Source organism: Dipodomys spectabilis, unplaced genomic scaffold (assembly GCF_019054845.1).
Source record: "Dipodomys spectabilis isolate Male_0828 unplaced genomic scaffold, ASM1905484v1 ptg000024l, whole genome shotgun sequence".
NCBI lineage: Eukaryota > Metazoa > Chordata > Mammalia > Rodentia > Heteromyidae > Dipodomys > Dipodomys spectabilis.
Genome location: NW_024870701.1, coordinates 12,619,445 through 12,646,785, shown reverse-complemented (window position 1 = coordinate 12,646,785; position 27,341 = coordinate 12,619,445). Strand labels below are relative to the sequence as shown.

Genomic DNA, 27,341 nt, shown 5'->3' with positions numbered 1-27,341 from the left:
TAGGAGAAAACCACTTTTAATTGAAAAATAAAGCAATACATCTCAAATAAGACTCTTTAACAACATAAACTGTAATTTGTTGAGAGAATAGCTTTCTAAACGATATTATGAAATTTAGCTATCAGAGTACTAATACAGCTTTCCTCCTTTATCCTGACTCAGCTATTAGCAATATTAAAATAAGGACTTTTTTTCCATGAATTTAATTTCCATGAATAAAACTGCAAAGTCTGTCCCTGTTCCCAATCCACTGACATAAAAAGGGGAGTTTTTTTTTTTAACAATTATTTCCATACTGAGGTGGTCCCAGAGAAAAGTAGGGAAAAAGTCACTATTTTCCTTATGAAAAACATCTATGTAAGACACACACAAAAGTCTACTAATATTTGTTATCCACAAAACTTCAAAACACAAGGTGATCTCTACTACAATTTTCCTTTTAAGAAGTTTGCAAAGCCCAGAATGGTTTAAATTGACATACTCAACACATTATAAACGTTGAAAGAATCTACTAAAATTATTGCTTTGAACTGGAAAAAACTATGTCAGAAGTCTCTTTTGAAAAAGAGTTCATTATACAACCATTTTTAAAGTTACAATCATGTAACACAGAGAAAATGCTGAGCCACACAATTAACTCCATTCTTAGAATGCAGAACAAAGGCAGTAAGATGTATGGCTTTTTGTGTGTGACTGTATTACAATCTATAAATAAAGTCATAACTGTTTGACTAAAAGCATTTTTACAAAACTCCACTTCCAAAATTAACATTTTTATTAAATCAAGTAAAAAAATGTTCACTGTAGAAAAGTCAACAAGGGTTTTAAGGAAACCAAAATATACCTTTTTATACAATATATGTATATATTAGCAGCAAACTACTTTGGAGATTTTGTGTTTAAAGAAAGCATAAACATTGTATATTAACATGGAATGTCTGCAAAACCATTCTCCATCTTTTATCCTGTGATTTGACCCACCTACAAGATACATTATAATTCCTGTTACTGAATACTAAGAACAAACCTAGTTTTGACTTTAAAGTAGTGAAACAGTGGCTGGCAAAATCTATCTCACTACATCAGTCACACATTATTTTTGAGAGTAACAAATGAGCACCATAGATAAGCAAGTATTTATTTATGTGTGTAAACTTAATTTTTAAGATGTAATAGCAGCCAACTATACCACTCAAAATCTTAGTTTTTTAAAAAGTTGGTGACATACAAAATTTAATCAAATCAGATAAATACTTCAAACCTATACTGTTAGTCCATTTTAAAACCCTTAATAGAAATTCTGTATACAACCTGAAAAACTGCATGCAAAGTTACATGTGTGTGTATTAAACTTAAGTGTATTTGCAGAATACAGTATCAACAATTTTGTTTCTAGTAAGTTTAATTTTAGCTAATGAGAATAATGACTATTGAAAGGTCTGAGGCCAAAAATTACATAGCTTAGTATATCTTGTCACATGAGACTGATATTTCAACTGTGCATGAAAGAAAATTTTCTCTTGATATTTCCATCTATAACAAAAAGAAAATAGCCTTACAATGAGCTCTCAGAGATAAAATTGGGAGAAATATCACTAGTCTTCAAAAATAACTAAGTGCTATATAAATACAATTTGTTTATATTTGAATTCTTCAGCTAGAATCTGCATTTTAAAAAATTTCCTTTGGATTAATCTACTTAACGCTTCAAGTTTCCATTCTGCAACTCTGACGACTGGCTCAGATTTGTTAGGTTTATAGCAATCACAAATTTTAGAATCTACTACTGCATATACAAAATAGTAAATAGGAAGAACTGCACCAAAATTTAAAAGCAACATAATAAAAAGTTCTAGAATATATAATATAAAAAAAAAACATAAAACAGGGATTCCCTTTTCACATTAGTGAAATATAACCCTTTTTATACTTCTAAGCTATCTTTGTTTCTTGTCAAGAAGATGAAGTTTTAAGGTGGCCATTTTTTTCAATTAAAAACTGAAACAATAGACTGAATTACTTTATTAATATACACATCAAGTTACTGAAATGTTGACTTCATGTAGTTTTCCCCTTAAAGATGGCACTTGCAGGTACAAAGATGCAGAGATGTCTATAGATTTCAGATGTTTACTTGAAAAGATTCTTCCACAGCAGTTTGATACTGGGTTTCCTCATCTAGCTGAAGATTCTTTTAAAAAAGAAATAACATGTCAACAAGAAAATAGTTCACTATTAATACATTTTGCCCAACACATCATATATCATGATATATATTATCAGGAGAGTTTATGTATAATATAGAGTATCCTTTAAAACATAAGATCAAGACAGGCACCAGTGCCTCACGCCTATAATCCTAGCTACTCAGAAAGCTGAGATCTGAGGATCACAGTTCAAAGCCAGCTCAGGCAGCAAAGTCTGTGATACTCTTATCTCCAGAACCACCAGAAAACCAGAAGTGATGCTGTGACTCAAGTGGTAGAATGCTAACCTTGAGCTGAAGAGCTGAGGGACAGAGCCCAGGCCCAGAATTCAAGCTCTATAACCGACCAAAAAAAAAAAACAAAAAACCATACTATTTACTCTAAGTTTTATGACCAATAGATTTGCTTTAAAATATATTAAGGCTTTCAATTGACAACTCTGAATGATTAAAATTCGTACTCTGAATGATTAAAATTAGTTTTCTATGGCAAGATAAAACAATCTGACAGATCAAAATTACCTAACAAAATGTATTTCCATTTTTCCAAAAATAACCTTCCAGAGTCTTCTTATATAATGAAAATGTAGTAAGAATCTATAGTTAGTATATAAAATTACTGAAATACACATGAATCTCATATACATTTAAATTGATTTGAAATAGAGGAGCAAATTGCAAAAAAACACCTTTAAAATGTATCAAGAATAATATAATTTCAACATCTGAAAGCAGAGAAAAATATAAATTTTATTCACGCTATTGTGGGAATTGTATAAACCTGTAAACCTGTGATTACCTAAACTAGGAAACAGGTATCAGCCAGCCTTTGTCAGGATGTTTTTTTTTTCTTTCAAGCAAGGTTTCTATCTATTTTCCTTTCTGATTTTTATTCTCTCCTCTCCCCATACCCCTAGCTCCAACTCACGATCCTCCTGCCTCAGCCTACCTAGTGTTAGGATTACAAGCAAAGCCTGGAAGAACTGCTCAATTAAATAAGGTATGAGTCAACAAAAATTGAATAAAATGAAATTTAAAAATTAATAAAATATCATTGTCTAGCTTTCTAAAAAAGAGTTACTAGGACACATTCAAGAAGTAGAAACTGATGCCATTTTTGCTTTGACTGAACCTTTTTTACATACTGTTAACTTCACTCATTCACAAGCTGACTTTGTCTGATTTAATAAAGTTCCTTTATAAAAAAGAAATGTATCTCCTATCTATCTCCTACTATCCTCATTTAATAGGTAATTTATTAAGTCTTCTCTAGAAAAAAAATGCCAAATACCTGAAGGTAAGTGAATACAATCCCCTTTATATGTTGTTACTATTTTACTTTTAAGTAGGTTTAATAATTCCTTAATTCTAGATAGTCTGATAGAAATCATCATTTTGTTAATCTGGGGCTTTACCCCTTTATTAACTCTCAACATAAATCAACTTTGACCATGGTCTATAAAATAAAGTTTACCATGAGGGTAGGGATGGGAGAAGAGGAAATGGAAGAAAGTGATAAAAAGGTTTGATACTGATCAAGACTAAGTATACTCATAACCCGATTCATGGAATTGAAACCTTTTTGTACAACTACTTAGTAATAAAAAAATTTAATAAACTTAAGTGAAACAAAATAAAGTTCACCAATATTACTACTAAACACCCAAGAACTTGCTCTACATCCAACCACTATGATATAAAAAGCTTGTCTCAAAACTCAAATCTAGATTACAAAATTAGTTTAACCTGAACATGAAAATAGTATTTTCTTAATCTTCAAGAATTCACTTACCACAAATTCTCCATAGTCAAACTGATGTCTTTGATTTAGATGACTAACAAAATTTCTAGTAATCTGGCTAGGATCTCCCCAAGGAAGAGATACACAGATAGGACATGTCTATGGGAAACAGATTGTTTTAAATAAAAAACAATGAGAATAATCAAACACTGTATAATTATTGAGAGTATTAAAACACAAACTTATGTTATTAAAAACACCAGGAATATCTCTGTTGTTCTTTGCTTTATTGCATTTTGAAGATTTGTAGTAACCCTGTTCAAGTAAGTCTATTGGCACCATTTTTCTAAGTACTCAAATTATCATTAACATTTTTATTTTTTTATTGTGAAAATACTGTACAGAGGGGTTACAATTACATGAGCAAGGTAATGAGTACATTTCTTACCAAGCATTGTTGCCTCCTCCTTTGTTTCCCCTTCCCATCCCTTCCCATCCTCCCACCCATCCCCCGCACCAAAGTTGTAAAGTTCGTTTTTTAACATAACGTCTTGTTCATCTCATTGGTGCAATGGGTCCACTTGTATCCCCATTTAGACAATTTGTTTTTTTCCCTTCCCCTCCACAAATTATACCAACATCAAATACAGTGAAAACAGGAGTTATACCATGGGGGGAGGGACATACAAAGGAACAAAGAAATCATCTTATGAAATATGTTAGAAACAATAGCAAGAAAGAAAAATGATTTGAGTCCTTATTTTGGGTTCATTTCGCCTAACATCAACTTATCTGACCATTTCTGCTTGTCTCAGACATATACTAGTTAGTGCAAATAAGGGAAACCATGGGACCTATGTTTCTTTGGGCTTGGCTTACTTCACTTAATATAATTTTTTCCAAGTCTTTCCATTTCCTAACAAATGGGGCAATGTCATTCTTTCTGATGGAGGCATAGAATTCCATTGTGTATGTATACCACATTTTCTTGATCCATTCATCTACTGAGGGGCATCTGGGTTGGTTCCATATCTTAGCTAACATTTTTAGCAAAAAAAATTCACTGAATGTAAGTTTTAGACATAGTACTATTGTACAATGAAATATAAACAAAACTTTTGTATGAACTGGGAAATAAAAATGCTATCTGTCTCACATTGTAATATTTGCTTTATTGCAATGGTCTGAAATCAAATTTACACTATGTCTGAGGTATGCTCACATGTAAAAATCATTTCTATAAGCCAAATTTCATGACTATGTCACTTTCTAACCAAATTGCTTTAGATAAATGATGCTAATATATAATAAAGGAGAACTTGGATATTCTATCACTTAAATCTCCAATTATACAAATGAGCAGAAACTCCACATAACATCATAAGAACAATTGTCATTAACTACCTATAATACAAAAAAGTATATAATCATGTTTGATCTATATAATATTAGCTTCATTTCCAGGTAAAAGGGAAATAAATTATAAAGTTTAACTTGTGTCCTTCAAGTTTTAAATGAAGTACATCTTAAATAGTGGAGAGGAGAGCTGAGTGCACTGGTATATAGTTGTAAAAACAACACTTGGGAGGCAAAATGATAAGTTGAAGGCAGATTAGAATATACAGAATTCCAAGCCAGCCTGGACAACAAAGTAAGACCCTATCTCAAAAATTAAAAAGAGGATATGGATGACATACTGAAATGATATTTAAGGAATTGTAATAACTGGACTGTAGTCCAGTTATAATAATTATAATATAGTAACTGAACTAAAATAATGATATATTGAATATTTTACAAATGAATTCTTAATCTAATTAAAAAAAAATGAAGTAAAATCTCTTAAATATGAGAAGTTTCCTGGAATCTTACTTAGCACTGTTTGGGGTTTTTTTTGCCAGTACCAGGGCTTGAACACAGGGTCTTGAGCTCTCACTCAGCCTTCATAAAGCTGGTATTCTATACTTGAGCCATGTTTTGAGTCTGGCTTTTTTGCTGGTTAATCAAAGACACCACTGACAATTTTTCTTCCCAGATCTCAGCCTTCTAAATAGTTGGACTATAGGCATGAGGCACCAACCCCTGGGATACTCTATTTGTATAAAGGAAACCAATCCTTTCCCTTCTAGTAGGCAAAAGGAATGGCATGCCTCCCAGAGTTAAGGAATTTTTTTTTCTTCTTTTATTTTTCTGGGGTAGTGCTGGGAATTAAACCCAGGACCTTAGGGCCTTGTATTTGCTAGGCAAGCTCTCTGCCACTGAATTATATCTCCAGCCCTGTTTTTCTTTTTCCTTTTTTTGAGACAGTCTCACTGCATAGCCCAGGGTGAACTCACGATCCTCTTGCCCCTTCCTCCCAAGTGTTAAGAGTGTAGGTGTATGCCAAATCTGGCTATTTTGGAAAGATATATATATAAAACATTATATATATATATATAACTTATCTGTGAGACTTGCATTCAAAATAAACTCTTCTAGGACTACTAACACAATGTTGGAACTTTTTGTCATTCATCAAAAAGACCTTATCATGTTATAACTCACCCTCAAAATGTCATCTGAAAGATGTGTATTGGTCTGGGGATATAGATCAGTGGTAGATCACTTGCCTAGTTTGAGCTTCAGTACCATATTAATACATACAAAAGTATATATGCATCAAAGAGAAAGTATGACTCTTCTCCTTTCAACTTTATGCATCATACAAAAGATTCTGCAAGGACACAATTAAAAATGACTACTTGCTTTATTTTTATTTATGATTATTTTTCACTTGCATCATATCCACCTGATTGAATACAGTTGTCTCTATCATATATAGCAAAAAACTGAAAGGACCCAACAGAATTAACTTATACCACTGCTCAATAACCAGTCACCCATTCATCTTTCATGGCTTTACTCTTCTTTAGACTATTCTACATTACCTCACAAAGCTTCTTTTTCATGGCAGACATTACTAAAATTTCGCTTCATAGTCATCATTTGTTGACAAAAAAGCAACTCATAATGCCCCATCCCAATTTAAATGAACATCCTTCCCGTGTGTGTGTGTGTGTGTGTGTGTGTGTGTGTGTGTGTGTGTGTGTGTGTGTGTGTGTTGAAATAAATATGCTTAAATAGAAGACTGTCCTAAACACATGTACTTACCACAGGAACTATCTGAAATAGGTGGTTACTGTTACAGTGATCCAGTAAACGCTGTCTCGTAAAATTTGACTCTTGACACAAGGGACACTTAAAGGTAGGATGCCCAGAACTACAAAGCAATTTTAAATGAAGAATACTTAATTCAAAATAATTAACATAAAAATTATGCTCTCTTTCTTTTTTTTTTTGGTCAGTCATGGGGCTTGAACTCTAGGCCTGGGTACTGTCCCTGAGCTCTTCAGCTCAAGGCCAGCACTCTACCACGTGAGCCACAGAGCCACTTCCGGTTTTCTGGTGGTTTATTAGAGATAAGAGTATCACAGATTTTCCTGCCAGGGCTGGCTTTGAACTGCAATTCTCAGATCTCAACTTCCTGAGTAGCTAGAATTACAGGCGTGAGCCACCAGCACCCAGCTGCTCTCGTATTTTTTAACTAATCACTGTTGGTTTGTTTTTAAAAAATTCTGGTAGACTATTAAAGGAGTCTCTCATCTGAAAATGTTTTCAGCAAACCATCTAACAGGAAACAACCTCAGTTTACAGTATTAGTGCTTCAGTTCAGTTTTCTCACAGAACTTGCCCAGCCCAAAACAAAAAAATAGGCTGAACATGGAAATATGCCTCTGTAATTCTAGTACTTGGTAGGCAGAGTCAGAAGGAATAAAGGCCAATGTGGACTAAATATTGAGACCCTATCTGAACACTTTCAATCTCCACAAAAACAAATAGCAAAAACAGAAAAACAAAACCAAAAGCAAAGAAAAGCTCTAGCTGCTTTTAAGTAAAAAGTCCAAACTTATTTATAATCATTTACCTCAGAGGAAAATTTGTTACTATGTGCTCCTTCACAATTCTAAATATCCATCTGGGTCTTCAGTAAAACATAACTGTAATCCTAGCTATTCAGAAGATGGAGATCTGAAAATTGTAGTTTGAAGCCTGCCTAGGCAGACAAATACTAGGAGACTCTATCTTCAATTAACCACCAAAAAACTGGAAGTGGAGGTGTAACTCAAGCAGAAGAGTACCAGCTTTGAGCAAAACAAGCTGAGAGAGAGCAGGAAGCCTCTGAATTCAAGGTACACACACACACACACACACACACACACACACACACACACACACACACACACACACACACACACACACACACACACACACACACACACACACACACACACACACACACACACACACACACACACACACACACACACACACACACACACACACACCCCTAAATATCCTGTAAGTGCACCAAAGGGTGGAAACCTTGGATCTAGGACTTTAAAGCTTTTTTTGGGTTAATAATATGTTAAACTGAAATCTTTGTACAACTACTTAAATAATAAGAATAAAAAATTATATAACTAGAGGGGGTAACAATGCTCAACAGGAAATGTACTCATTGCCTTACTAATGTAACTGTAACCCCCTGTAGAGTATCTTTACAATAAAAAAAAGCATTTTAAAAAAATTATAAAACTTTTTAAAGGCTTCCATTGATCCAGGCATTGTAGTGTACATACATATAGTCCCAGCACTTGAGATGCTGAGGAAAGAGGATCACATAAGCATATAATACACAAACTTTCTCCAAACAAAATAGTTACAAAGGGGAAAAAAATCACTCCTTATTGGGAACCAGTGGTAAAGAGCCTACCTGCCTAGCATGCACAATGCCCTGGATTTAATCTCTAGGACCACAAAGGAAAAATGTGTCTATTATTATTTGATACTATAATATTTATTTACTAAAATGGTTGTTTTCAAAAGCTTACCTTGAATTCTCTTGATAAGTTTCTGTGTTATCAGAGGTGGATGTTTCACTCCTGTTACTTAAGAGGCACAAAGAAACAATGTTAATATCTCAAATACTAAAGTGCATTAAAGATCATTACCTTGAACTGTTAGTGATGAAGACTGTCTAATTTGTTTTAGAAGTCTGAACTTCAAGTATCTTTGAACTATGAAATAATCACAGCATTAATTACTTTTCAAACATATTAAGATATGACTGCTTATTGTTTCATATTCATGTCTTTTAAAGAATGTAGTTAGCTGGGTGCTGATGGCTCCTGTAATCCTAGCTACTTAAAAGAGACTAAGAAGGCCATTCTAGATAAGGTGATATACCAAAAAACAAACCTTGAAGTTTATGGGTCTAACTAGGGTAAAAAGTATATTTCTAGGGGGTCAGAGTAACTAACACTTGGTCTGAGTCTTTAAAAGAGAAGAAAAAGTCCAGGAGCTAAATAATTATGGCTTGGGGTAATGAGGAAAGAGGCTATAAAGGTGCAGGAATAACAAGAGTGAATTGAAGTGAAGGAATAACAAGAGTAAACTTAAGGAAAAACTTCACTCTTATAACAATAAGTATACTGAGAATCTCAAAGATTTTTGCACATCAGGCAACAAGAAAAATTACTGAAGATCACCAAAAAACTTTCAATTAAGCGGGGTACTGGTGGCTCATGCCTTGTAATCCTAGCTACTCAGGAGGCTGTGTTCTGAGGATCATGGTTCAAAGCCAACCTCAGCAGGAAAGTCTGTGAGACTTTTATCACCAATAATCCAACAGAAAACCAGGAGTGGTGCTATGGCTCAAGTGGCAAAGCACTAGCCTTGAGCTGAAGAGTTCAGGGACAGCGCCCAGGCCCAGAGTTCAAGCCCCACAACTGACAAAAAAAGTTTCAATTGACTTAATGCAAGAAGATTAATATAGAGGTTAAAGAGGGTGGTTAAATTACTGAAATTAGCACTTGTGTAATGCAAAGTGACTTAAATAAAACCTTATTGACTCTGCTTAATATATTGTTTCATAGGAGCTTCTATAATAATAGCAAAATTGCCTTGCTTCAAACAGTTGTGCATAGGCCTACTAATGAATTATTAAGGAGTACATGCATGGATGATAATGTATAAAGAATAGGAGAATAATCATGCTAGTGAGAGAAAAGTGTTTATGTGAGTTTAAGGTTCAAATGTACAGGATTTCCGGGACTCCTATTTCTTTATCTATTTTAGTGGGTAGCTGGGTATTTATTTTGTCACTTTTTAAAATCACATATATGTATATTGGCTATTCTCGACAAAATACACTTCCCCTTGCATATCTTATATACATAAATCTGTGATACCTTGCATATTTAATATACATAAATCTGTGATAAGATATAAATCAAGTCAAAACCAAATTTTCAAAAACAAAGAATAAATGACAGGGAATGTGGCTTAGTGGTAAAGTGTTTGCCTAGCATGCATGAGGCTCTGGTTTGTAGTCTTCAAAACCACATAAGCAAAAAAAGCCAGAAGTGGTGCTGTGGCTCTCAAGTGGTAGAGTACTAGCCTTGAGCAAAAACGAAGCTCAGAGACAATGCCCAGACCCTGAGTTCAAGCCCCAGGACTGGCAAAAAACAAACAAACAAAAAACTATGACTAAAATAGAATTAAGGATTCAATTAATACCACGTTTCAAAGAACTCTATTTCTTAACAATTAAAAAATCTACTTCAGCTGGGTACTGGTGGTTCACGCCTACAGTCCTAGTTACTCAGGAGGTAAGATCTCAGGATCAAGGTTTGAAGCCAGTTGGGCCAGGAAAGTCCACTCAGAAAAAGCTGTGGAAGTGACACTGTGGCCAAAGTGCTAGCCTTGAGTTCATAAAATGAAACTCAGGGACATTGCCCAGGCACTGAAATCAAGCCCCAGGACTAGCACAAAAAAAGTCTGCTTTCAAATACCTCACTAAAAGGAATTGTGGCTCTAGTTTTCAAATGATATACAAAATCAATGATAAAAAAAGAGCCTTCAGTTCTTAAGTCTAATTTATATTCAAAGGTAGATTCTTAAAATGATTTTAGATGGTGTAAGCTTAACTACATCATGAAGTTTATTCTCCAAGATATATGTATAATTTTCTGTGTGCCATTTGAAAGCAAAACTATAGTTCTGATGGGATCATTTACTTTAAACAAAGTCATACACATAATAAAAAAATCATATATTCATAATTTTCATTTTAATAATTAAATTGTTGCTTTTAGAAATAAATGTTGCTTACCTGTTCCCTACAGAATCTTGAGAAATCTGAAAGTTTGGAATGATAGAAGAAACACCATATTCATCCTGATATTTCTTACAAGATTTGTAATGATGTCTCATTCGATAGAATTTAATCTGTAAATTATTGATTAAAATGTAGTTTTTAATTTAAAATAGAAAAAGTTTGAGATAATGTCAACAAAGGATAAAAATAGGTAACTAAATGTTTCATTTAAGGTTTCTTTAAAGAAAATAATTATTTAATTCTTAAATAGGAGCTCAAAACAGGCAATGTACTTTTGTCCATTAGATGCACAAAGGGTAGAGAAGAGACTACCTTCCATAAATTCATTGTAACAACATATTAACAATTTCACACTTGAAATATTACTACTAATATTCTTTAAGGACTAAGAGATTGCATTATGCTACTGCGTGTTTTTTTTTTAACTAACATGGCAGGTAAAAGGAACATACAAAATTAAGTTCTCAGGTTAATATGTGGAATATTTTTCAGTTTCTCACAGATTAAAGCCAAAATATTTCAAGCTTCTTTCCAGTTTCATTTCATTGTACTGCCTAAGAAACACATTTCTCAAAGACATAGAAAAGCAGATCTGGATGAATGAAATATAAAATAGCAACAAGTTTTGCTCAATAACTACTAGCTATTAGAAGTGTCTACAAGCCGGCCACTGGTGGCTCATGCCTACAATCCTAGCCGCTCAGGAGGCTGAGATTTGAGGATCACAGTTCAAAGCCGGCCCAGGCAGGAAAGTCCATGAGACTCATCTCCAATAAACCACCAGAAAATGGAAGTGGTAGTGTGGCTCAAGCACCCAGGCCCAGAGTTTAAGCCCCACAACCAACACAAGAAAGAAAAGGAAAGGAAAAGTATCTATAAGCTGGGTACCTGGGGCTTATGTCTATCATCCTTCCTATTCAGGAGTCTGAGCTCTGGATTAAGGGTCAATGACAGCCCTGGCAGACAAATCCAAGAGACTCTTACCTCCAATTAGCTAGCAAAAAGAAATGGAGGCCTGGGTCAGTAGAGCACCAGCCATGGGGGGGGGGGGGGGAGGGGGAAGGCAAAAAAAGAGTGCAAAGCTCTGACTTCATGCCCCAGTTCTGGTGCCCATGTGAGTGAGCACACGCAGGCATACATACACAAATCTTTAATAAATCCAGACATATGGATCCACACAAAACCTAATTTGCCTTGCCAGTTTACTCCTCAAAATAGAATAAAAGCTAGAGTTACTTACCTACACCTGATTCTCCCATCTGGTCTTTTGCGAAACATTTTGTCATTTCTTAAATATGTAAGTGGACAGCTACAGAGTTGTTTGATTACATAAATCCTTCTGGCCAAACTATTAACATTTCTACGTATAAAGCTGCAATAATGATGCTACTGTCAAAAGAATACTTAAGAGTTGAGTCTGTAACCATAAAATGAGGTAAATGTTCATTTGGTTAATTCCCTAAGTAATAAATGAATGACTACCTTGAAGAAAATGTCATGCTAAGAATTATGGTAAATTTACAGATTTTATCTTTCAGTCTGTTTTCAATATACATTTTCTTTTTCTTTTTTAAAATGACATCTTTTTTTTTCAAACCAGAGCTTACCAAAAAAAAAAATTAAATTGTTTCGGCTTAGAACCTTCAAAGAGCTATGTCACATTTACTCTACCTGTTTTGCACAGCATCTGCAGCTACCAGAAAACTTCCTCATGATATTTTCAAGATCTAAGGCTCGTTCAGGACATGCTCTTTCTCTTCTAGTCACATTTCCACGACACAGGGGACAATGTATTCCGCTTTCTCTCATTGCAGTCAAGAAACATTTTCTACAGAAACTGAACCAAATATTTGTGACATATTAATTACAGAAAAATTTACCCTTTTCATTTCTATAATTAAACACAAACAAGTGACTATGGATATGTATTTATGCCAAGTAATTCAAGCTACTCATATGCACTTTTTAAAATTTTATTTTAAAATAAATTTTAAAAATGAATTCATCAGGAATAAGACTACATCAAAAGTAAGAAAAACTACATGCAAGTCCACTTTACAACTTTTAATAAAATAGTAGGAAAATTCAGTATTACCATGTAACCAACTTGGGCTGGCTCTGCCATTTAGTATTCATGCGAAGCATCACACCTAAGGACATTGAATGTCTATCTCCTGTCTTATAAAGCAGAGGTTTTGTCTGAGATGTGTTTCAAGGTGTTACTCTACAAAATATGACTATGTCTAGGGTGTAGATCATAGGTGGAGCTCCTGCCCAGCATGTGTAAGGCCCTGGGTTCAAGACACCATCCCTGGGCTGGGAAGGTGGCTCAGTGGTAGAGCACTTGCCTTGCATGCCAGAGGCCCTGGGTTCGATTCCTCAGCACCACATAAGCAGAAAGAAAAAAGCCAGAAGTGGTGCTGTGGCTCAAGTGGTAGAGCGCTAGCCTTGAGCTGAAGAGCTGAGGGACAGGGCCCAGGCCCAGAGTTCAGGCCCTACAACCGGACTCAAAAAAAAAAAAAAAAGACACCATTCCTTCAAAATCTAAATATCCCAGAATGAGTCTGTTAATTCCTTCCTCCATTTCTGTCAATTTTCCTATCTATAAAGTTATATTGGTGGATCTATAAAACTTGGTATTTTTATTCAAATGAAATGCCTCTCATAATGCTAATTCAGTCAGATGTTGTATGATGATAATGCTACACTAGCTTTCTTTGGAATGATATGAAAATACAGATATATAAGACCAGATACATAATAGATCTATACTAAGATAGGAGACTATGTACATCTCTATCTAATTTATAGTCTTTAAAGTATGTGTATATTTGTAAATTCACCAAAAAGGGGATAAAAATATCAACCAGCCTCTTTAAAAAGCATATTTCTGACAAGAACAGGAATGAAAGGAAAATTATACTTTTTCTATAGTTTAAATGTTTTACATGAACACAAATTGCTATTAAACTTAAAACAATGTGGGGATTTAGTGAGTTTTGTTGTTGTTGTTTTTAGATACCATCAAAAATAAAAACAAGCCTGGCACCCTTGGCTCACACCTGTAATCCTAGCTACTCAGGAGGCTGAGATCTGAGGATCACAGTTCAAAACCAGCCCAGAGAGGAAAGTCCGTGAGATTTTATTTCCAATTAACTATCAGAAAACCAGAAGTGGTGCTGTGGCTCAAAGTGGTAGAGTGCTAACCTTGAGCTAAAGAACTCAGGGACAGTGGCCAGGGCCAGAGTTCAAGACCCATGATTGTTGACAAAAAGAAAAAGAAAAAAGAAAAAAGAACCTGCTGTCTAGTCCATTGTGGAAAAGTTTTCAGTTTAACTCATAGTACTCATATTAGCCTTTAAAAACAATGTGGTACTTTGTTTTGCTTTGCTTTTTATGTGTGCCTCCCGCCTGGGGCTTTAACTCAGAACCTGGGCATTACCCTGAGCTTTTTTGCTGATGGCTAGCACTCTACTTTTGCCACAGCTCTACTTCCAGGTTATGGGTGGTTAGTTGGAGTTAAAAATCTCACAGACTTTCCTGAGTATGCTGGTTTCCAACTGTAATCCTCATAGCTCAACCTCTTGAGTACCTAAAAATGACAGGCATGAGCCACCTGGCCAAAACAATGTATTTTAAAATGAACAATATAATCACATTTAAAAATTCCTCTACATAGTCCTCAGACCAATAAGAAAACTGAAGCCCTGTAAATAATACTGAGCAATGAAATCTATGAAGTATTATTCCAAGCAACACACAGTTGTTTTTATAAAGCATACAAAACTTTCATGAGAAAAATTCAGAGCACTTACTATTCTGAATTCCTAATAAACAATTCACTAAGCCAATACTTTAAAAACTCCAGCAACAGTATACATTGTTCCAAGTATATCTAATGCTATATGAATTTATTCAAACAGTTCTGTTTAGAAGGTCCATAGGGTTTTTAGTATCAAAAAATGTTTATGGATTCATAAACATTACTTAAGAATAGACATGTAAAAGTCAAAATCAAGGGCAACAGATACGGTATGGAACAGATCTTTTAAGTCATGCATCAAATCTTAGCAGCCCAAGTAAACCTGCTTTTAAAATTTAAAGGTAAGTTTGGCTTTATCTAGGAACACATAGCTAATATATAACAATAAGCTATAGTTTTTCACAATCCTCTTGGTTAGTATAATCATAAATTATCTTACAAGTATCACTAAGAAAGTTTTAAAAAGCTTAACTCAACTGAGTACTGGCCTAGAATTGAACCCTAGGTTCAAATGAACCCTAACATTGAACAATGGCCTTGCAATGGATCTTAGTTCAACCCCTAGCATTTCAATAATTCAACTATATCAAAAAAGATAACATTCTGTAAGTTACAGGATATGACAAATTAATATTATGATAATATTTTTTCAGCTCATACTAGAAACCCAAGACCTCTTGCTAGGTACAACTTGAGCCATGCCTCTAGCCTTTCTGTTTATATATGTGATCTGGTCTGTAATGTTGCCAGGGCTTGCCTGAACTCTGGTCTTAACTCTGGTCCTTCTTCCTCTGCCTTCTCAGAAGCTGGGATTACAGGATTCATTACCATGCCCAGCCTATTATTGTTAAATACCACAATTATAAATTACTTTTCTTTTTGTAGTGCTGAGAACTGGGTCACACTCCAGAACTGCAATACTGAGCTATATCCCCAGCCTTAAAGACTTTTTTAAAGTTTATATTTTCCTGGGGCTGGGAAGACGGCTAAGTGGTAGAACGCTTGCCTTGCATGCCTGAGGCCCTGGGTTGGATTCCTCAGCACCACATAAGCAAAAAGAAAAAAGCCGGAAGTGGCGCTGTGGCTCAAGTGGTAGAGCGCTAGCCTTGAGCTGAAGAGCTGAGGGACAGCGCCCAGGCCCAGAGTTCAGGCCCAACGACCGGACCCAAAAAAAAAAAAAAAAAAAGTTTATACTTTCCAAAAAGCAAAATATTGTATTTAGTGGAAAATTACTGCTCACTGACTTAATTACCTCAGTGCCAAAACTTTTTTTTCCCCTTGGTGCCTTACATGTCAAATGTTATATGAGTTTTTTTCACTAAAAGTAGACACAAATCCACCACATTCCAATAAGTGCAAGTTGTTTTGAAAATATTGGTAATAGCTACAAAAACAAAGATTTAGGCTGGGAATGTAGCTTACTGGTAGAGTGCTTGCCTAGCATGCATGAAATCCTGAGTTCAATTCCTCAGTATCACATAAGCAGAAAAAGCCAAAAGTAGCACTGTGGCTTCTCAAGTGGTAGAGTGCTAGCCTTGAGCAAAAGAAGCTCAGGGATCACGCCTGTAATCCTAGCTACTCAGGAGGCTGAGATCTGAGGGTCATGGTTCAAAGCCAGCCTGGGCAGGAAGTTTGTGAGACTCTTATCTCCAGTAAACCACCAGAAAACCGGAAGTGGCGCTATGGCTCAATGGTAGAGTGCTCGCCTTGAGACGAAGAGATGAGGGACAGCACCCAGACCCAAAGTTCAAGGCCCACGACTGACAAAAAAAAAAAAGAAGAAGAAGAAGAAGAAGCAGCAGCTCAGGGATAGTGCCCAGGCCCTGAGTTCAAACCCCAAACTGGTAAAAATAAAATAAAATAAAGATTTAAAAGCATACAAAGTTTAAGAAAATAATAAGTCTGCAACTGTGGTGCCAAGCGCTGCCGCCGCTTCCTCAACTGACAAGAAGCTCGCCATGGCTCCAGTCCTCCCAGAGTGCCTCCCTCCTCCCTCCTGCTCAAGGCGGAGTGGGGCACCTCGGCCGGGCCCTGCGTCCACCCCACCAGGCTACCCAGCCATCACCCCCTTCCCGGCCTGGGGACCCAGGATGTAGATACTGTACAAAGGTTTCTAAATCCCTTCTTTTCTATGCACTTTTTTATTTAAGAGGGGGGGGCTTCCAGGTGGGAACCCCTCACAATAAAGTCTGTCAATGTTTGGAGAAAAAAAAAAAAAAGAAAATAATAAGTAAAAGTCACTTTAAGCTGGGCACCAGTGGCTCACACCAATAATCTAGAAGGCTGATATTTTGAGGTTCAGGTTTGAAGCCAGCCCAGCCAGGAAAGCCTATGAGACTATTATCTCCAATTAATCAGCAAAAATCCAGAAGCTAGAAATGAAGGTGTGGCTCACATGGTAGAGCACAGCTTTGTGCAGAAAAAGCTAAGGGATAGATAGCTCTGACCCAGAGTTCAAACCACAAAATGATCACTTTTGATAACAAAATATCTGTTAAAGGGCTTGTCTAATATGTGCAAAGACCTGAGTTTAATCCCCAGTAGGGCAAAAATAAATTTAAAAAAACTTAGGTGAAAAAAATCCTGTTAGTTCCCCAAAATTATACATCTAAACTGGCCGAATAAACTGTACAATACACTCTTCAAATACTACATTAAAGTTATTAAGGTGATTATTATACAAAATATACTGGAAAATGTTCACATATGAAACTCTTAAGAAATGTAGTTCAAGGCTGGGAAGATGGCTCAGTGGTAGAGCGCTTGCCTTGCATGCCTGAGGCCCTGGGTTCGATTCCTCAGCACCACATAAGCAAAAAAGAAAAAAAAAAGCCGGAAGTGGCGCTGTGGCTCAAGTGGTAGAGTGCTAGCCTTGAGCTGAAGAGCTGAGGGACAGCGCCCAGGCCCAGAGTTCAGGCCCCACGACCAGACCCCAAAAAAACAAAAAAAAAAACAAATGTAGTTCAGCACATTCAACAAGAGGGTGGCATTGTCCAAAAGGAAATGTACTCCTTCCCTGATGTATGTAACAATAACGCCACTGTAAATCACTTTTATAGTAACAATTTTTTTTTAATTTTTAAAAAGAAAAGGAGAGGAGAGAGAAGACAGGAAGAGAGAAGAGGAAAGGACAGAAAACAAAAAAGGAAATGGAATAAACAGTGTAAGAAGATTTTAAATTAACAAGACTTATTAAAAAGGTACAAATTTTTAAGAAAGAAAAATGTAAACATAAACAATTCTAGTTAATAAATATATTAAAACTAATTAAAAGGTCCTTAAAAATGATTGCTCTACAGGATTTTGCCAAACAAACTTTTTTTTTTTTTGTCGATTGTGGGGCTTGAACACTAGCACTATCCCTCAGCTCTTCAGCTCAAGGCGGGTGCTCTACCACTTGAGCCACAGCACCACTTCAGGTTTTTTGAGTGGTTTATAGGAGATAAGAGTCTCACAGAGTTTCTTGCCCTGGCTGGCTTTGAACCACAATCCTCAAATCTCAGACTCCTGAGTAGCTAGGATTATAGGCGTGAGCCACCAACACCCAGCCAGAATAAACTTTTAAAGACTATAGAGCAAGAATATATCATTAAAGAAAAAATTCTGGGGTTTGAACTTAAGCCTTGTGCTTGACAAGCAGATACTCTATCTAATTTGAGCCACATCCTCACTCCTCTTAATTTTCATTGTTTTTTGAATACGGCCTCAAATTTATGCTTGTGCCCATGATCCTCTGTTTATGCTCTCCGTATAAGTGAAAAAACAAGTGAGGACCATTATACCTAGCCTTTTACTATATGAGATGTAGTCCCAAAAACTTTTTGCCCAGGCTGGCCTTGAATCATATCCTCCAAACTTCAGCCTACTGAGTAGCTAAGATTATATACATAAATATATATATATATATATGACTATATCTTAAGGAGCAAAAATTATTAACAAAAGTACAAAAGCAATTCAATGGAAGAAATACTTTTTCATAAGCAATTCTGGAGCGACCGGACAAATCTCTGGTAGCTGGCCATCTGTAAACCTAGCTACTTAGGAGGCAAAGATCTGAGGATCATGGTGCAAAGCCAGCCTGGGCAGGAAAGTCTATGAGACTCTTATCTCCAATTAACCACCAGAAAAGCAAGAAGTAAAGCCCTGGCTCAAGTGATACAGTGCTAGCCCTGAGCACAAAAGCTCAGGGACAGCACTCATGCTTGAGTTCAAGCCCTAGGAATGGCACATTCACGCGCAAGAAAGTCTGTGACACTCTTTGTCTCCAATTAATAACCAAGAGTTGTACACCAAAAACCAGGAGAGCTGTGGCTCAAGTAGAATGATAGCCTTTGAACAAAAAAGCTCACAACAGCACCCACACCCTGAGTTTAAGCCTAAGAATAGGCACACACACAACACACACACACACACACACACACACACACACACACACACACACACACACACACACACACACACACACACACACACACACACACACACAGAGCACTGCATGTTCTTTCCCTATCATCTTTGTCCAGAATGCTTCCTCTCCACAAAATATTCTATACACTAACAAAACCCTCTACAAACTAACATCTTGGGGCTGGGAATGTGGCTTGGTGGTAGAGTGCTTGCCTAGCATGCACAAAGCCCTGGGCTTGATTCCTCAGTACCACATAAACAGAAAATGCTGGAAGTGGTACTATGGCTCAAATGGTAGAGCACTTGCCTTGAGCACAGAGAGGCTCAAGGACAGTGCCCAGGCCCTGAGTTCAAGCCCCAGGACCAGCAAAAAAACAAAGACAAGGGCTGGGAAGGTGGCTCAGTGGTAGAGTGCTTGCCTTGCATGCATGAGGCCTTGGGTTCGATTCCTCAGCACCACATAAGCAGAAAAAGCCAGAAGTGGTGCTATGGCTCAAGTGGTAGAGCGCTAGCCTTGAGCTGAAGAGCTGAGGGACAAGTTCAGGCCCCACTACCGACAAAAAAAAAAAAAGACAAAAACAAAAATTAACATCTATACATCAATTAAATCTAATCAATATAATTTCCTCAAGAATGGCCTGACTAGCTACTTACCTACCAACATCGATGGTATTTCTCTCATATTCTTTCCCTTTCTCTCCTCTTCTCAACTTTGTCTGTAATTATGTCTCTCTAAATGTTTAAAAAACACATATATACATATGTATATATATGTAATACCCAGCTCCAGAAAGACAGAAATCATATCTACTTATCATAATATTCTCAGTATTTTTTAATTAATAAGTTTTTTATTGTGAAAATACCGTATGGAGGGGTTACAATTACATGGGCAAGGTAATGAGTACATTTCTTATCAAGCATTGTTGCCTCCTCCTTTGTTTTTCCCTTACCATCCCTGCCCTCCCATTTCCAGAACTACACTCCCCCCCTCAGCATTTTATCTTATTCTAGTACAAAAATCTTATTTTCCTAAAAAAAACAAACAAAAAAAAAAGATTAAATCTCAAAAAATAACACTTGGTCTGCTCAAGTCAAAACTAGGAATAATTTCCCATATACAAAGCAGTTTACTAGAGTTATAATCACTCCTAGGTGATATAGTTGACAAATTCCCTTCCATCTGTCCTGTGTGTGTGTGTGTGTGTGTGTGTGTGTGTGTGTGCGCGCGCACACGCACGCACACGCTCACGCACGTGCAGGAGTCTTGAGGCTTTTAACTCAAGGACTAGGCACACTGTCCCTGAGCCTGAGCTTTTGTGCTCAAGGGAAGGGCTCTACCACTTGAGCAACTTTTGGCTTTTTGGTGATCAATTGGAAATAAAGAGTCTCATGGACTTTCTTGCACAGGCTAACGTCAAACTGCTACCCTCATATCCCAGCCTCCTTAGTAGCTAGAATTATAGATGTGAGCCATCAGTACCCCATTGCATCTGCTATTTTGGGCCCATTTTAGTCACAGTTTATCTTACAGGAAAAGCACATATGAAATGATATAAACCAAGTTGTTCCCCTTTATCTATAGTTTTGGGTTCTTCACCTTCAATGACCCACAGCCAACTACATTCTGAAAACATTAAATTCCAGAAAAAGCAATCCATAAATTTAAATTGTGGGGTTTCTTTTTTTTGTTTGGCATTCCTGGGGATACAACAAAGGGCCTCACAAATGCTAGGCAAGCAATACCATCGAGATACAGCCTCAGCCCAATGGCAGTATTCTAAATTGTATGTTGAAATCTCACACTGACCAGAATGGAACATGAATCAACTGCCATCGTGGTTATGACTACTACCATATAGCAGTGGTTTTATTTTTTTTTAACTTTCTTTTTTTTTTTTGTCGGTCGTGGGGCTTGAACTCTGGGCCTGGGCGCTGTCCCTCAGCTCTTCAGCTCAAGCCGAGCGCTCTACCACTTTGAGCTACAGCGCCACTTCCGGTTTTCTGGTGGTTTATTGGAGATAGGAGTCTCACGGTCTTTCCTGCTCGGGCTGGCTTTGAACCGCGATCCTCAGATCTCAGCCTCCTGAGTAGCTAGGATTACAGGCGTGAGCCACCAGCGCCCGGCAACTTTCTTTTACTTTGTAATTGCACCCAAACGTAAGGCTAGTGATGCTGGCAACTTGAACCAGACAAAAAGAAATGGTGAAGTGCTTACTATAAGTGAGAAGGTAAAACTTCTTATCTTACTAAGGAAAGAAAAAAAAGTTGTATACTAAGAACAAATTTTCTATGAAATTGTGAAGGAAAAAAGAAATCTGTGCTAATTTTTCTATTACAACTCAGACTGCAAAGTTATAGTCATACTGCTTAAGTACTTAAGTTCAAGAAAAAAGGTACCAGCTAAAACAGAACAATGGAATGGATAAGTTGATCAGGGTATACTATACATGGAGATGTATAACAACACACCTTCTTTGTACAACCAAATTATGCTAATAAAAAAAGATTAAAAAGATATTTAATTTGAGGATGGAAAGCATAAGCAAAAAAACGTATTTCACCTAATTGTAACTCAGGGAAACTAAGAGAGGAGAAGAAAAAATGAAAGAGATGCCAGGTGTCCATGGCTCATGCTTATAACCCTAGTTACTCATGAGACTGAGATCCGGAAGATCACAGTTCAAAGCCCAGGCAGCAAAGTCTATGAGATCCTTATCTCCAATTAACCACCAGAAAACAGGAAGTGGCACTGTGGCTCAAGAAGTAGAACACTAGGGGCTGGGAAGGTGGCTCAGTGGTAGAGCACTTGCCTTGCATGCATGAGGCCCTAGGTTCGATTCCTCAGTACCACATAAGCAGGGAAAAAAAAGCCAGAAGTGGTGCTGTGGCTCAAGGGGTAAAGTGCTAGCCTTGAGCTGAAGAGCTGAGGGACAGCGCCCAGGCCCAGAGTTCAGGCCCCATGACCAGACCCCCCCCCCCAAAAAAAAGAAGTAGAGCACTAGCCTTTAGCTGAAGAACTCAGAGTTCAAGCCCCACGACCGACAAAAAGAAAATGAAAGAGGTTAAATAATATCAAAATACAAGGCATATATGTATGATGATGGCAAAAGGAAATTCAGTTAATAGTGTCAAACGATAGGGGATAGAAGGACAGAGGAAAAGAGAATAATGGAGGGGGCAAATCCAATTAAAATATATGCCCTGCAAAATATCATAGCAAAACTTTGCACAATTCATATACACATACACATATACATACACACACTCACACACACGCATGCACAAAGTGAATAACTTGAAAGTAAAATAGTTTCTAGTAGGAACTAGAAAAGTAGAAGGAAAGCAAATGCAAAGCCTTAATGAAGACAAATGAATGTAGTCAAAGGACTTCATATGCATGTATGAATATACAACAATGAAACCTGTTGATATTTCTTAAGGAGAAGAAAAATGAGAGGAGAATTCCATTGGGGTACATTGTATGAATATATGGCAATGTCACAATTTAATCCTCTTATACAACCAATATATGCTAATAAAAACTGATCACACAATAAAGTTCCAGTTGATATGTAACAAGCTATACCAGAAACTAGAATTTGGTACAATACGCAGCTTTAGGTTCCTTCTATAAATATTGGAAAGAAACTTCTGGAAGATATGGTGGGACAACTATACAACTTTAGTTGCTCCAACATTATATTTAACAGCAAAAGATAAAACTAAACTAAACATTAGTAAGCAATGATACATCAAAAAATTATTTAAGGCTTTCTTCCCCCGCACCCCGGCCCTTATTCTATTTTATTTTAAGACAAAGTTTCCCTATTATTCCAGAATGATCTTGAGTCACAATTCCACTGCCTCAGCCACCCTAATGCTGGCCTTAGTACCAGTGTGCACTATTCCATACTTGGCTGATCAAATTCCTTTTTTTTTTTTTTCCCTGTAAAGGGGCTTGAACTCAGGGCTTGAGCACTGTCCCTAAGCTTTTTCTACTGAAGGCTAGCGCCCTATCACTTTCAGCCACAATGCCACTTCTGATTTTCTGGGGGTTAAGTGGAGATAAGAATCTCAGACTTGGGGCTGGGAAGGTGGCTCAGTGGTAGAGTGCTTGCCTTGCATGCATGAGGCCCTGGGTTTGATTCCTCAGCACCACATAAGCAAAAAGGAAAAAAGCCGGAAGTGGCGCTGTGGCTCAAGTGGTAGAGCGCTAGCCTTAAGCTGAAGAGCTGAGGGGCAGTGCCCAGGCCCAGAGTTCAGGCCCCATGACTGGACCCAAAAAAAAAAAAAAAAAAATCTCAGACTTTCTTGCCCAGGCTGGCTTTGAACATCAGTCCTCAGATCTCAGCCTCCTGAGTAGCTCCAATTACAAGTGTGAACCATAAGCACATGGCTTGATCAAACCACTTTCATCTAGTTTGTTGAATACTATACTCAATACTATTTATAATATTAGTAGATAATAGAAGCTCAATATTACTGAGAACAATTTAACTACTACATATCCATAAAGCTGACAGGGGCCCTTTGAGGGGGAAGAGAATGTGTCATTGTAATTGAAGCCAGCCCAGGCAGAAAAGTCCATGAGACTCTTAGCTCCAATAAACTACTCAGAAAAAGCAAGATTTGTTCTAGTGGTTTATTGGAGATAAGAGTCTCCTGGAGTTTACTGCCCAGGCTGGCTTTGAATCGTGATCCTCAGATCTCAGCTTCCTGAGTAGCTAGGATTACAGGCATGAGCCACCGGCACCTGGCAGAATCCTCAAATTTTATATGTCTTTAAAATATCAGGAGTCTTCTCTCTATTCCCACTATTATTACCTTAGTTCCAGTTGTAATCATTCTCTTCCCTGAACATCAGTACTTCCCAGTGAACCCTGACACTAATGTAAACTTTCTAAATCAAGTCATAAACATGCTGCTCTACAGCCAAAAAATTTAGCTTTCTCAATGGCTTTCAGGAAAAATCCAAATTGGTTGGATTACACATTAAGTTCCTGCTGATCTCTATGGTCCATCTCAGTAACACTCATTCTTTGGCTCCAGAAAAACTTTATAATCAGGATACAGAGTAATTTTCTATACATTGTCATGGCTCTGATTATGATATAAATCTATTCAGGATATCCCCCAACAAGCTTAGAATACAAATTCTGACTTATAAGCTGATTTAGATGTGACATAAATTTTTTATCTAAATCTCTTACACATCCATCACACTCATTTATAGGTCTTATGATTAAACTATCAACAGTTTCCAATAAAATTTTGAGCACTTAGTTTTCTTAATACGAAATACAGAACAGCTAATAACTGCTGTTTGAAGGAGTGAATAGGATTAAATAGGAATTTATATTTTGGTAAAGTTATCCTAATGATAATGGATTTGTTCCTGAGGATAGTCAGTAGGTAAACCATTACCTGTCTTTAGACAGGACGACAAAAATTTATTTCTATTTTCTAATAGACCCCAAGTCCTTATCATGGTCTCTCTATGATCAAAACTCGGGTGTAGCCAGGTGCTGGTGGCTCACACCTGTCATCCTACTCAGGAGGCTGAGATCCAAGGATTGCCTTTCAAAGCCAGACCAGGCAGGAAAGTCTATGAGACTCTTATCTCTAATAAACCACCAGAAAACCAGAAGTGGCGCTGTGGCTCAAAGTGGTAGAGCACTCGCCTTGAGCTGAAGAGCTGAGGGGCAGCACGCAGGCTGAGTTCAAGCCCCACAACCAACCACAAAAAAAAAAAAAATCGGTGTACATATATAAGATCAATCCACAGCCCCGGGGAAGTTGGGGGAGGGGAGAGAGGGAGGGAGGGAACCTGATTTTATGACAAAAATTAAACTTGTTTAAAGGAACAATTTCTTTCCTTTGTGAAAAAGGAAATACAAATGACATAGCAAATAATATAACAAAAATAATTCTATTCAGGGCTGGGAATGTGGCTTAGTGGTAGAGTGCTTGCCTAGCATGCATGAAGCCCTGGGTTTGATTCCTCAGTGTTACATACACAGAAACAAAAAGCTAGAGGTAGCACTGTGGTTCCAGTGATAGACTGCTAGCCTTGAGCAAAAGAAGCTCAGGACCAGTGCCCAGGCCTCGAGTTCAAGCCCCAGGACTGGCAAAATAGTAATAATAATAATAATAATAAATTCTATTTGCAGAAAGGGGAGGTATTCAGTGGTAGAGTGCTTTTACCTGACATACTAAGAACCTTGGCTGTTTCCTAACTAAACTCCTTCCAACCAATCAAAATCATATTCTACTGTTACCATCCCTTCCAAATAAAGATTTTTCTCCCTCTTCCTACTTTTAGTTTATTTTTCAGCAGCCAGAACTGTTGGATAGAGTCACAGTAGAGGATTATTCTCTGCCCAATGCACTGAGAAAGTCCTGAGTTGAAAAAAAAAAAAAAAAAGTCATCTCCACTCTCTTTTTCATAGCCTTGAAATAAAAAAACTAAATTATAGTCCTTAATTTAAAATGTACCACAAGAATCTGGGAATGTGGATTAGTGGTAGGATGCTCGCCTAGCATGCATGAAGCCCTGGGTTCAATTCCTCAGTACCACATAAACAGAAAAAGCTGGAAATGGCACTGTACCTCAAGTGGTAGAGTGCTAGCCCTGAACAAAAGAAGCTCAAAGACAGTGCCCAGGCCCAGAGTTTCAAGCCCCAGGATTGGCAAAAAAATTAATTCATTAATAAAACAAAATGTACCACAAGGAAAGTAGATTAGAGCAATCTGCCTGAAAATTCTAGGGCTCCTAAATATTAAAATGAGTTCTGTGAGGTCAATGACCCAAAGAACAATTGAGATGATTCTGTCCAGAAAAGATCTCCTGTGTATATATATTCTCGGCAGCTACTACAATTTCCTCTCACTTTGCCAACTCTTCTTCTTTCCTTTCTAGTCACTCTCAGCACAGAGTTTAAATTTGTGTCTGTCTGTGTTGGTACTTAACTTGAATTCAGGGCCTCACACACTTGATGGGCTTTTCACTCATAGTTGGCTCTCTATCACTTGAGTCATGCCTACAATATAGCTTACAAATGTTTTAAATAAGACATAAAGTTATGATAATAAATACTGATAGATTACAAGCACCCTAGAGAGCTTAAAATACTTTTCTAACAACCTGCATCTGCTGAAATAAATATAGGAATTTCAGACTGTAATTTGTCTCCTTTAAACAAAGAAAAACAAAATTGACATAGTTTCTATTATTAAAAGCCTCATATTCTCACACAACACTAGTGCTCATACCTGGAATCCTAGGTACTCATGAAGGTGCAATCCTCTGAGGATTGTGTTTGAAGCTAGCTGAGGCAGGAAAGTCTATACTCTTAGTTCCAATTATGCACCCAAAAAAGCTGGAAGTGAAGCTGTAACTCAGTAAAGTGGTAACCTTGGACAAAAAAAAAGCGCAGGGACATTGCCCAGGCCCTTAGTTCAAGCCCCTGGACTAGCACCAAAAAGGAAAAAAAAAAAGACTAAGAAACTGAGAAAAGTAAGAAGAGCTCATCTATAGTAATGGTAATTGTTAAGAACCCAAAATTCTATCACTTTTGTATCTTTGTTTCCTTTAAGGAGGGAGTCTTGCCAAATAGTCCCTGGAACTCACTATGAAGCCCAAGCTAGCCTCAAACTCAAGATTATCCTCCTTCACTTTCCAAAGTACTGGAAATACACTAGGCACCAGCAAGCCTGGCTTCTATGTATTCTTTACAAGGTTATAAAACCCCAACTCTTAAAAATAAAAGGGTAAAAGGAAAAAAAAAATCTAGAACGATGTTGAAGTCTCTTTGCTTGTTCCCAAGCACAAAAACTTGCAAGCTCGGGGTGTGTGAGTGTGTTCAAGATTTTCAGGCCCCACCTGCCCGAAATTCTTTGGTAAAATTGGAATGGAGACTGGGAATTGGTATGTTTACTTGAAAAGTTCTCCAGGGACTCTCTGGTCATCAACCAAGTTCGTCAAAAGCATTCTACACAT

The 27,341-nt window shown here is 37.0% G+C and overlaps 1 protein-coding gene across 2 annotated transcripts in view; it reads right to left on the bottom strand.

Moving 5' to 3' along the window:
* Rnf138 (ring finger protein 138) overlaps positions 1 to 27,341 on the bottom strand; it is a 28,450-nt gene continuing 1,109 nt past the window's right edge. Inside the window, exons 2-7 of one of the 2 annotated variants that reach the window (XM_042675129.1) lie at positions 12,838 to 13,003; positions 11,161 to 11,276; positions 8,879 to 8,935; positions 7,098 to 7,206; positions 3,999 to 4,106; positions 1 to 2,191 (exon numbers count right to left, since the gene is read on the bottom strand). In XM_042675129.1, coding sequence (XP_042531063.1) covers positions 2,123 to 2,191; positions 3,999 to 4,106; positions 7,098 to 7,206; positions 8,879 to 8,935; positions 11,161 to 11,276; positions 12,838 to 13,003 — 625 coding nt within the window. In that variant the 3' untranslated portion in view covers positions 1 to 2,122. The remainder of the gene's footprint in view (positions 2,192 to 3,998; positions 4,107 to 7,097; positions 7,207 to 8,878; positions 8,936 to 11,160; positions 11,277 to 12,837; positions 13,004 to 27,341) is intronic. The other variant, XM_042675130.1, reaches the window with a different exon arrangement.